The following is a 13,712-nucleotide window of genomic DNA, read 5'->3' as shown; positions in this document are numbered from 1 at the left end:
AATTCACAGTGTGCTTTTTCTTAGAGCTTTTGTTTTATGCTGTTATTAATAATTTTATATATGGAATTAAATATTGTTTATATGCTCTCTGTGGTCAGCGCTGTTCATCTGTTTTACATTTGTCAGGAGAAAGCTGGGTATTTGCACTGGGACATTTATACTCCTAATTGCTGCTGGACAGCTATCCTTAAAACGGGACTGAAAACCTTTTCTATAACTACAAGCTCCTATTTGTTCCATTTGGATGTAGGTGTTTATACATTGCTCTACAACGGAATAGACTTTGTTTGATACTCGCAAGTTTCTTTATAAAGTTCCTAGTAAAAATTGTATATATCTATAGGTGGACTGAACATCTCTGGGACTTTTTTATTTGTTGAATTTTGGGAGTAATCCCAACTTCTTGAATTTCTAGAGTGGAGTAAAGGTGTATATGCACGTAGGTGGTCTTGATTATTATTATTAAGTGATAATTAGCTGAGTGCTAATTTTGATGGTTGATTTTTATATAATAACATTTTCTTTATACATGTGTGTTCATGTAATTAATAATTCTCAACTTATTAAAAGTTTTTGATTTCTGAAATCTGTACCATTATCTGTATGATGTCCCTCTATGTATTGGGTGTGTCCCTTATTATAACTGAGCCTACTGACATATTCTAAGTGACAGCTCAGCCTCGCCCTGTGGGGAAATTGTGCAACACACACATAGGTATCTGAGTGTCAGAGACTGTCACTTTCATTTCTCTCTCCTGCTGCCAGCGATGGCGTCTGCTGATCTGAGACAAGAGCTGGTCTGTACCATCTGCCAGAGAAATTATACAGATCCTATAACACTGAAATGTCAGCACAGATTCTGCAGTGGCTGTATTGGTCATGTGTTGATAACACAGAAGGCATCTGGAGTTTATACCTGTCCTCAATGCAAAGCAGAGATAAAGGTACATCCTGCACTGAGTAACACAATAGGGAGTTCCATCTCTACTCTGCCAAATCAGAAGGAGACTGAGATCCTTTGTACTCAGTGTTTAGACTCTCCTGTACCTGCTGCTAAATCCTGTCAGTATTGTGAGGCTCATCTGTGTGATAGACATGTGACAGTACACAGCAAGTCAGCAGATCATGTCTTATCTGACACCACTACTACCCTGGGGAACATGAAATGCTCCGTCCACAAGGAGATCTTCAAATATTACTGCATTAAGGATGCTGCCTGTATCTGTGTGTCCTGCACCTTAGTTGGAGAACACAGAGGACACCAGGTTAAGACGCTGGATGAGGCTTTTGAGATGAAGAAGAAGGAAATGGGAGATTCTCTGCAAATACTGAACATAAAAAAAGTGAAGACAGAGGAAAATGTGCAGAGTCTGCATTTACAAGAAAACAAAGAAAAGGAAACTGCAGCCAATGCAAAATGGAGAGTCACTGGCCTGGTTACAGACATAAAAAAACAGCTGGAAGACCTGGAGAAGAAAGCTCTGATAGAGATCTCCAAGCAGGAACAGAAGAATTTACTCCCAGTCTCTGATGAGATCCAGCAGCTGGAAATAAAGAAGGATGAGTTGTCCAGGAAGAGTCATCACATTGAGAAGCTGTGTAACATGTCTGATCCAGTGACTGTCTTACAGGAACCCGACATAGGTGACTTGTGTGATACTCAAAATAGAAAAAGACCATATACACAGGTACATGTTGTAGGAGATTTGGATGTGGGTCACATATCAGGGAAATTACACAGATTATCTGCTATAATAACAGGTTTAAATATGGGAATCTATGTGCAGGATGCTACTGACATATTACTGGATGTTAACACAGCCTCTAACAATATACATATATCAGGAGACCTGAAAACTGCATCTAGGTCACAAAACCAGCACCGTCCAGAAACACCAGCAAGATTTCCGACTAGTCAGGTGTTAAGTACAATGGGATTCTCAGGGCGACATTACTGGGAAGTGAGGGTAAGTAGATCACGGAAATGGGGTGTAGGGATGAGTTATTCCAGCAAAGGCAGGATCGGAAAGTGTTTAAACTTTGGACATAATAAAAAGTCCTGGTGTTTGTATAGGAAAAATGACCAGTATATAGTGATGCATAAGAGTACAGAGATCTGGTTACTGGACAATAGCCCCTGTGGAAGAGTGAGGATATGTCTGGATTATGAGGCAGGACAGCTGTCCTTTTATTCTCTGTGTGACCCCATCAGACACTTACACACTTTCACTGCCACCTTCACTGAGCCCCTTCATGCTGCATTATATGTTTGGGACGGGCATTTAAAGATATGTGATTGAGTCAAGAGTTGGGAGAAATGATCACAAGAAACCTGACCAGAGACAAGTGACAGAACTCATCATATATATATAACAGTCCTGTAACTATGTATCTAGTGCAGCCAGTAACATGTATATTCTGCTATTCTTAGTAACATTGTATATTCTGCTATTCTTAGTAACATGTATATTCTGCTATTCTTAGTAACATTGTATATTCTGCTATTCTTAGTAACATTGTATATTCTGCTATTCTTAGTAACATGTATATTCTGCTATTCTTAGTAACATGTATATTCTGCTATTCTTAGCAACATTGTATATTCTGCTATTCTTAGTAACATTGTATATTCTGCTATTCTTAGTAACATTGTATATTCTGCTATTCTTAGTAACATGTATATTCTGCTATTCTTAGTAATATGTATATTCTGCTATTCTTAGTAACATGTATATTCTGCTATTCTTAGTAACATGTATATTCTGCTATTCTTAGCAACATTGTATATTCTTCTATTCTTAGTAACATGTATATTCTGCTATTCTTAGTAACATGTATATTCTGTTATTCTTAGTAACATTGTATATTCTGCTATTCTTAGTAATATGTATATTCTGCTATTCTTAGTAACATTGTATATTTTGCTATTCTTAGTAACATTGTATATTCTGTTATTCTTAGTAACATTGTATATTCTTCTATTCTTAGTAACATGTATATTCTTCTATTCTTAGTAACATGTATATTCTGCTATTCTTAGTAACATTGTATATTCTGCTATTCTTAGTAAAATGTATATTCTGCTATTCTTAGCAACATTGTATATTCTGCTATTCTTAGTAACATGTATATTCTGCTATTCTTAGTAACATTGTATATTCTGCTATTCTTAGTAACATGTATATTCTGCTATTCTTAGTAACATTGTATATTCTGCTATTCTTACTAACATTGTATATTCTGCTATTCTTAGTAACATGTATATTCTGCTATTCTTAGTAACATGTATATTCTGCTATTCTTAGTAACATGTATATTCTGCTATTCTTAGTAACATTGTATATTCTGTTATTCTTAGTAACATGTATATTCTGTTATTCTTAGTAACATTGTATATTCTGCTATTCTTAGTAACATGTATATTCTGCTATTCTTAGTAACATGTATATTCTGCTATTCATAGTAACATTGTATATTCTTCTATTCTTAGTAACATTGTATATTCTGCTATTCTTAGTAACATTGTATATTCTGCTATTCTTAGTAACATGTATATTCTGCTATTCTTAGTAACATTGTATATTCTGCTATTCTTAGTAACATGTATATTCTGCTATTCTTAGTAACATTGTATATTCTGCTATTCTTACTAACATTGTATATTCTGCTATTCTTAGTAACATTGTATATTCTGTTATTCTTAGTAACATTGTATATTCTGTTATTCTTAGTAACATTGTATATTCTGCTATTCTTAGTAACATTGTATATTCTGCTATTCTTAGTAACATGTATATTCTGCTATTCTTAGTAACATGTATATTCTGCTATTCTTAGTAACATTGTATATTCTGCTATTCTTAGTAACATTGTATATTCTGCTATTCTTAGTAACATTGTATATTCTGCTATTCTTAGTAACATTGTATATTCTGCTATTCTTAGTAACATGTATATTCTGCTATTCTTAGTAACATGTATATTCTGCTATTCGTAGTAACATTGTATATTCTGCTATTCTTAGTAACATGTATATTCTGCTATTCTTAGTAACATGTATATTCTGCTATTCTTAGTAACATGTATATTCTGCTTTTCTTAGTAACATGTATATTCTGCTATTCTCAGTAACATTGTATATTCTGCTATTCTTAGTAACATTGTATATTCTACTATTCTTAGTAACACGTATATTCTGCTATTCTCAGTAACATTGTATATTCTGCTATTCTTAGTAACATTGTATATTCTGCTATTCTTAGTAACATGTATATTCTGCTATGCTCAGTAACATGTATATTCTGCTATTCTTAGTAACATTATATATTCTGATATTCTTAGTAACATTGTATATTCTACTATTCTTAGTAACACGTATATTCTGCTATTCTCAGTAACATTGTATATTCTGCTATTCTTAGTAACATGTATATTCTGCTATTCTTAGTAACATTGTATATTCTGCTATTCTTAGTAACACGTATATTCTGCTATTCTCAGTAACACGTATATTCTGCTATTCTTAGTAACATGTATATTCTGCTATTCTTAGTAACATTATATATTCTGCTATTCTTAGTAACATTGTATATTCTGCTATTCTTAGTAAAATTGTATATTCTGCTATTCTTAGTAACATGTATATTCTGCTATGCTCAGTAACATTGTATATTCTGCTATGCTCAGTAACATTATATATTCTGATATTCTTAGTAACATTGTATATTCTACTATTCTTAGTAACACGTATATTCTGCTATTCTCAGTAACATTGTATATTCTACTATTCTTAGTAACATGTATATTCTTCTATTCTTAGTAACATTGTATATTCTGCTATTCTTAGTAACATTGTATATTCTGCTATTCTTAGTAACATGTATATTCTGCTATTCTTAGTAACATTGTATATTCTGCTATTCTTACTAACATTGTATATTCTGCTATTCTTAGTAACATTGTATATTCTGCTATTCTTACTAACATTGTATATTCTGCTATTCTTAGTAACATTGTATATTCTGTTATTCTTAGTAACATTGTATATTCTGTTATTCTTAGTAACATTGTATATTCTGCTATTCTTAGTAACATTGTATATTCTGCTATTCTTAGTAACATGTATATTCTGCTATTCTTAGTAACATGTATATTCTGCTATTCTTAGTAACATGTATATTCTGCTATTCTTAGTAACATTGTATATTCTGCTATTCTTAGTAACATTGTATATTCTGCTATTCTTAGTAACATTGTATATTCTGCTATTCTTAGTAACATTGTATATTCTGCTATTCTTAGTAACATGTATATTCTGCTATTCTTAGTAACATGTATATTCTGCTATTCTTAGTAACATGTATATTCTGCTATTCTTAGTAACATTGTATATTCTGCTATTCTTAGTAACATGTATATTCTGCTATTCTTAGTAACATGTATATTCTGCTATTCTTAGTAACATGTATATTCTGCTTTTCTTAGTAACATGTATATTCTGCTATTCTCAGTAACATTGTATATTCTGCTATTCTTAGTAACATTGTATATTCTACTATTCTTAGGACCACGTATATTCTGCTATTCTCAGTAACATTGTATATTCTGCTATTCTTAGTAACATTGTATATTCTGCTATTCTTAGTAACATGTATATTCTGCTATGCTCAGTAACATGTATATTCTGCTATTCTTAGTAACATTATATATTCTGATATTCTTAGTAACATTGTATATTCTACTATTCTTAGTAACACGTATATTCTGCTATTCTCAGTAACATTGCATATTCTGCTATTCTTAGTAACATGTATATTCTGCTATTCTTAGTAACATTGTATATTCTGCTATTCTTAGTAACATTATATATTCTGCTATTCTTAGTAACATTGTGTATTCTGCTATTCTTAGTAAAATTGTATATTCTGCTATTCATAGTAACATGTATATTCTGCTATGCTCAGTAACATTGTATATTCTGCTATGCTCAGTAACATTATATATTCTGATATTCTTAGTAACATTGTATATTCTACTATGCTTAGTTACACGTATATTCTGCTATTCTCAGTAACATTGTATATTCTGCTATTCTTAGTAACATGTATATTCTGCTATTCTCAGTAACATGTATATTCTGCTATTCTTAGTAACACGTATATTCTGCTATTCTCAGTAACATTGTATATTCTGCTATTCTTAGTAACATGTATATTCTGCTATTCTTAGTAACATTATATATTCTGCTATTCTTAGTAACATGTATATTCTGTTATTCTTAGTAACATTATATATTCTGCTATTCTTATTATCATTGTATATTCTGCTATTCTTAGTAACATGTATATTCTGCTATTCTTAGTAACATATATATTCTGCTATTCTCAGTAACATTGTATATTCTGCTATTCTTAGTAACATTGTATATTCTGCTATTCTTAGTAACATGTATATTCTGCTATTCTTAGTAACATTATATATTCTGCTATTCTTAGTAACACGTATATTCTGCTATTCTTAGTAACATGTATATTCTGCTATTCTTAGTAACATTTCATATTCTGCTATTCTTAGTAACATTGTATATTCTGCTATTCTTAGTAACATGTATATTCTGCTATTCTTAGTAACATTATATATTCTGCTATTCTTAGTAACACGTATATTCTGCTATTCTTAGTAATACGTATATTCTGCTATTCTTAGTAACATTTCATATTCTGCTATTCTTAGTAACATGTATATTCTGCTATTCTTAGTAACATGTATATTCTGCTATTCTTAGTAACATTGTATATTCTGCTATTCTTAGTAACATTGTATATTCTGCTATTCTTAGTAACATTGTATATTCTGCTTTTCTTAGTAACATTATATATTCTGCTATTCTTAGTAACATTTCATATTCTGCTATTCTTAGTAACATTGTATATTCTGCTATTCTTAGTAACATGTATATTCTGCTATTCTTAGTAATGTTGTATATTCTGCTTTTCTTAGTAACATTATATATTCTGCTATTCTTAGTAACATTGTATATTCTGCTATTCTTAGTAACATATATATTCTGTTATTCTTAGTAACATTGTATATTCTGTTATTCTTAGTAACATTGTATATTCTGTTATTCTTAGTAACATTGAATATTCTGCTACTCTTAGTAACATGTATATTCTGCTATTCTTAGTAACATGTATATTCTGCTATTCTTAGTAACATTTCATATTCTGCTATTCTTAGTAACATGTATATTCTGCTATTCTTAGTAACATTGTATATTCTGCTATTCTTAGTAACATTGTATATTCTGCTTTTCTTAGTAACATTATATATTCTGCTATTCTTAGTAACATGCATATTCTGCTATTCTTAGTAACATTGTATATTCTGCTATTCTTAGTAACATTGTATATTCTGCTATTCTTAGTAACATGTATATTCTGCTATTCTTAGTAACATTGTATATTCTGTTATTCTTAGTAACATTGGATATTCTGTTATTCTTAGTAACATTGTATATTCTGCTACTCTTATTAACATGTATATTCTGCTATTCTTAGTAACATGCATATTCTGCTATTCTTAGTAACATTGCATATTCTGCTATTCTTAGTAACATTGTATATTCTGCTATTCTTAGTAACATTGTATATTCTGTTATTCTTAGTAACATTGTATATTCTGTTATTCTTAGTAACATTGTATATTCTGCTACTCTTAGTAACATGTATATTCTGCTATTCTTAGTAACATGTATATTCTGCTATTCTTAGTAACATGTATATTCTGCTATTCTTAGTAACATTGTATATTCTGCTATTCTTAGTAACATGTATATTCTGCTATTCTTAATAACATGTATATTCTGCTATTCTTAGTAACATGTATATTCTGCTATTCTTAGTAACATTGTATATTCTGCTTTTCTTAGTAACATTATATATTCTGCTATTCTTAGTAACATGTATATTCTGCTATTCTTAGTAACATGTATATTCTGCTATTCTTAGTAACATGTATATTCTGCTATTCTTAGTAACATGTATATTCTGCTTTTCTTAGTAACATTGTATATTCTGCTATTCTTAGTAACATGTATATTCTGCTATTCTTAGTAACATGTATATTCTGCTATTCTTAGTAACATGTATATTCTGCTATTCTTAGTAACATTGTATATTCTGCTATTCTTAGTAACATTGTATATTCTGCTATTCTTAGTAACATTATATATTCTGCTATTCTTAGTAACATGTATATTCTGCTATTCTTAGTAACATTATATATTCTGCTATTCTTAGTAACATTATATATTCTGTTATTCTTAGTAACATTGTATATTCTGCTATTCTTAGTAACATTGTATATTCTGCTATTCTTAGTAACATGTATATTCTGTTATTCTTAGTAACATTATATATTCTGTTATTCTTAGTAACATTGTATATTCTTCTATTCTTAGTAACATGTATATTCTGCTATTCTTAGTAACATTGTATATTCTGCTATTCTTAGTAATATGTATATTCTGTTATTCTTAGTAACATTATATATTCTGCTATTCTTAGTAACATTATATATTCTGCTATTCTTAGTAACATTATATATTCTGTTATTCTTAGTAACATTGTATATTCTGCTATTCTTAGTAACATTATATATTCTGTTATTCTTAGTAACATTGTATATTCTGCTTTTCTTAGTAACATTATATATTCTGTTATTCTTAGTAACATGTATATTCTGCTTTTCTTAGTAACATTGTATATTCTGCTATTCTTAGTAACATGTATATTCTGCTATTCTTAGTAACATGTATATTCTGCTATTCTTAGTAACATTGTATATTCTGCTATTCTTAGTAACATGTATATTCTGCTATTCTTAGCAACATTGTATATTCTGCTATTCTTAGTAACATTGTATATTCTGCTATTCTTAGTAACATTGTATATTCTGCTATTCTTAGTAACATGTATATTCTGCTATTCTTAGCAACATTGTATATTCTGCTATTCTTAGTAACATGTATATTCTGCTATTCTCAGTAACATGTATATTCTGCTATTCTTAGTAACACGTATATTCTGCTATTCTCAGTAACATTGTATATTCTGCTATTCTTAGTAACATGTATATTCTGCTATTCTTAGTAACATGTATATTCTGCTTTTCTTAGTAACATGTATATTCTGCTATTCTCAGTAACATTGTATATTCTGCTATTCTTAGTAACATTGTATATTCTTCTATTCTTAGCAACATTGTATATTCTGCTATTCTTAGTAACATTGTATATTCTGCTATTCTTAGTAACATGTATATTCTGCTATTCTTAGTAAAATTGTATATTCTGCTATTCTTAGTAACATGTATATTCTGCTATTCTTAGTAACATTGTATATTCTGCTATTCTTACTAACATTGTATATTCTGCTATTCTTAGTAACATTGTATATTCTGTTATTCTTAGTAACATTGTATATTCTGTTATTCTTAGTAACATTGTATATTCTGCTATTCTTAGTAACATTGTATATTCTGCTATTCTTAGTAACATGTATATTCTGCTATTCTTAGTAACATTGTATATTCTGCTATTCTTAGTAACATGTATATTCTGCTATTCTTAGTAACATGTATATTCTGCTATTCTTAGTAACATGTATATTCTGCTTTTCTTAGTAACATGTATATTCTGCTATTCTCAGTAACATTGTATATTCTGCTATTCTTAGTAACATTGTATATTCTACTATTCTTAGGACCACGTATATTCTGCTATTCTCAGTAACATTGTATATTCTGCTATTCTTAGTAACATTGTATATTCTGCTATTCTTAGTAACATGTATATTCTGCTATGCTCAGTAACATGTATATTCTGCTATTCTTAGTAACATTATATATTCTGATATTCTTAGTAACATTGTATATTCTACTATTCTTAGTAACACGTATATTCTGCTATTCTCAGTAACATTGCATATTCTGCTATTCTTAGTAACATGTATATTCTGCTATTCTTAGTAACATTGTATATTCTGCTATTCTTAGTAACATTATATATTCTGCTATTCTTAGTAACATTGTGTATTCTGCTATTCTTAGTAAAATTGTATATTCTGCTATTCATAGTAACATGTATATTCTGCTATGCTCAGTAACATTGTATATTCTGCTATGCTCAGTAACATTATATATTCTGATATTCTTAGTAACATTGTATATTCTACTATGCTTAGTTACACGTATATTCTGCTATTCTCAGTAACATTGTATATTCTGCTATTCTTAGTAACATGTATATTCTGCTATTCTCAGTAACATGTATATTCTGCTATTCTTAGTAACACGTATATTCTGCTATTCTCAGTAACATTGTATATTCTGCTATTCTTAGTAACATGTATATTCTGCTATTCTTAGTAACATTATATATTCTGCTATTCTTAGTAACATGTATATTCTGTTATTCTTAGTAACATTATATATTCTGCTATTCTTATTATCATTGTATATTCTGCTATTCTTAGTAACATGTATATTCTGCTATTCTTAGTAACATATATATTCTGCTATTCTCAGTAACATTGTATATTCTGCTATTCTTAGTAACATTGTATATTCTGCTATTCTTAGTAACATGTATATTCTGCTATTCTTAGTAACATTATATATTCTGCTATTCTTAGTAACACGTATATTCTGCTATTCTTAGTAACATGTATATTCTGCTATTCTTAGTAACATTTCATATTCTGCTATTCTTAGTAACATTGTATATTCTGCTATTCTTAGTAACATGTATATTCTGCTATTCTTAGTAACATTATATATTCTGCTATTCTTAGTAACACGTATATTCTGCTATTCTTAGTAATACGTATATTCTGCTATTCTTAGTAACATTTCATATTCTGCTATTCTTAGTAACATGTATATTCTGCTATTCTTAGTAACATGTATATTCTGCTATTCTTAGTAACATTGTATATTCTGCTATTCTTAGTAACATTGTATATTCTGCTATTCTTAGTAACATTGTATATTATGCTTTTCTTAGTAACATTATATATTCTGCTATTCTTAGTAACATTTCATATTCTGCTATTCTTAGTAACATTGTATATTCTGCTATTCTTAGTAACATGTATATTCTGCTATTCTTAGTAATGTTGTATATTCTGCTTTTCTTAGTAACATTATATATTCTGCTATTCTTAGTAACATTGTATATTCTGCTATTCTTAGTAACATGTATATTCTGTTATTCTTAGTAACATTGTATATTCTGTTATTCTTAGTAACATTGTATATTCTGTTATTCTTAGTAACATTGAATATTCTGCTACTCTTAGTAACATGTATATTCTGCTATTCTTAGTAACATGTATATTCTGCTATTCTTAGTAACATTTCATATTCTGCTATTCTTAGTAACATGTATATTCTGCTATTCTTAGTAACATTGTATATTCTGCTATTCTTAGTAACATTGTATATTCTGCTTTTCTTAGTAACATTATATATTCTGCTATTCTTAGTAACATGCATATTCTGCTATTCTTAGTAACATTGTATATTCTGCTATTCTTAGTAACATTGTATATTCTGCTATTCTTAGTAACATGTATATTCTGCTATTCTTAGTAACATTGTATATTCTGTTATTCTTAGTAACATTGGATATTCTGTTATTCTTAGTAACATTGTATATTCTGCTACTCTTATTAACATGTATATTCTGCTATTCTTAGTAACATGCATATTCTGCTATTCTTAGTAACATTGCATATTCTGCTATTCTTAGTAACATTGTATATTCTGCTATTCTTAGTAACATTGTATATTCTGTTATTCTTAGTAACATTGTATATTCTGTTATTCTTAGTAACATTGTATATTCTGCTACTCTTAGTAACATGTATATTCTGCTATTCTTAGTAACATGTATATTCTGCTATTCTTAGTAACATGTATATTCTGCTATTCTTAGTAACATTGTATATTCTGCTATTCTTAGTAACATGTATATTCTGCTATTCTTAATAACATGTATATTCTGCTATTCTTAGTAACATGTATATTCTGCTATTCTTAGTAACATTGTATATTCTGCTTTTCTTAGTAACATTATATATTCTGCTATTCTTAGTAACATGTATATTCTGCTATTCTTAGTAACATGTATATTCTGCTATTCTTAGTAACATGTATATTCTGCTATTCTTAGTAACATGTATATTCTGCTTTTCTTAGTAACATTGTATATTCTGCTATTCTTAGTAACATGTATATTCTGCTATTCTTAGTAACATGTATATTCTGCTATTCTTAGTAACATGTATATTCTGCTATTCTTAGTAACATTGTATATTCTGCTATTCTTAGTAACATTGTATATTCTGCTATTCTTAGTAACATTATATATTCTGCTATTCTTAGTAACATGTATATTCTGCTATTCTTAGTAACATTATATATTCTGCTATTCTTAGTAACATTATATATTCTGTTATTCTTAGTAACATTGTATATTCTGCTATTCTTAGTAACATTGTATATTCTGCTATTCTTAGTAACATGTATATTCTGTTATTCTTAGTAACATTATATATTCTGTTATTCTTAGTAACATTGTATATTCTTCTATTCTTAGTAACATGTATATTCTGCTATTCTTAGTAACATTGTATATTCTGCTATTCTTAGTAATATGTATATTCTGTTATTCTTAGTAACATTATATATTCTGCTATTCTTAGTAACATTATATATTCTGCTATTCTTAGTAACATTATATATTCTGTTATTCTTAGTAACATTGTATATTCTGCTATTCTTAGTAACATTATATATTCTGTTATTCTTAGTAACATTGTATATTCTGCTTTTCTTAGTAACATTATATATTCTGTTATTCTTAGTAACATGTATATTCTGCTTTTCTTAGTAACATTGTATATTCTGCTATTCTTAGTAACATGTATATTCTGCTATTCTTAGTAACATGTATATTCTGCTATTCTTAGTAACATTGTATATTCTGCTATTCTTAGTAACATGTATATTCTGCTATTCTTAGCAACATTGTATATTCTGCTATTCTTAGTAACATTGTATATTCTGCTATTCTTAGTAACATTGTATATTCTGCTATTCTTAGTAACATGTATATTCTGCTATTCTTAGCAACATTGTATATTCTGCTATTCTTAGTAACATGTATATTCTGCTATTCTCAGTAACATGTATATTCTGCTATTCTTAGTAACACGTATATTCTGCTATTCTCAGTAACATTGTATATTCTGCTATTCTTAGTAACATGTATATTCTGCTATTCTTAGTAACATGTATATTCTGCTTTTCTTAGTAACATGTATATTCTGCTATTCTCAGTAACATTGTATATTCTGCTATTCTTAGTAACATTGTATATTCTTCTATTCTTAGCAACTTTGTATATTCTGCTATTCTTAGTAACATTGTATATTCTGCTATTCTTAGTAACATGTATATTCTGCTATTCTTAGTAAAATTGTATATTCTGCTATTCTTAGTAACATGTATATTCTGCTATTCTTAGTAACATTGTATATTCTGCTATTCTTACTAACATTGTATATTCTGCTATTCTTAGTAACATTGTATATTCTGTTATTCTTAGTAACATTGTATATTCTGTTATTCTTAGTAACATTGTATAT

The 13,712-nt window shown here is 28.5% G+C and overlaps 1 protein-coding gene across 1 annotated transcript in view; it reads left to right on the top strand.

Moving 5' to 3' along the window:
- Positions 1–767: 767 nt before the first annotated feature.
- LOC148442480 (E3 ubiquitin-protein ligase TRIM7-like) overlaps positions 768–13,712 on the top strand; it is a 129,480-nt gene continuing 116,535 nt past the window's right edge. The window contains exons 1-2 of the mRNA XM_088463900.1: positions 768–1,616; positions 1,788–1,967. Of these exons, the coding sequence (XP_088320026.1) occupies positions 768–1,616; positions 1,788–1,967 (1,029 nt within the window). The remainder of the gene's footprint in view (positions 1,617–1,787; positions 1,968–13,712) is intronic.

Source organism: Taudactylus pleione, unplaced genomic scaffold (genome assembly GCF_031769625.1).
Source record: "Taudactylus pleione unplaced genomic scaffold, aTauple2 ptg001495l, whole genome shotgun sequence".
Lineage (NCBI taxonomy): Eukaryota > Metazoa > Chordata > Amphibia > Anura > Myobatrachidae > Taudactylus > Taudactylus pleione.
Note: the sequence above shows the minus strand (reverse complement) of the source record. Positions and strands in the feature narration are given on the sequence as shown.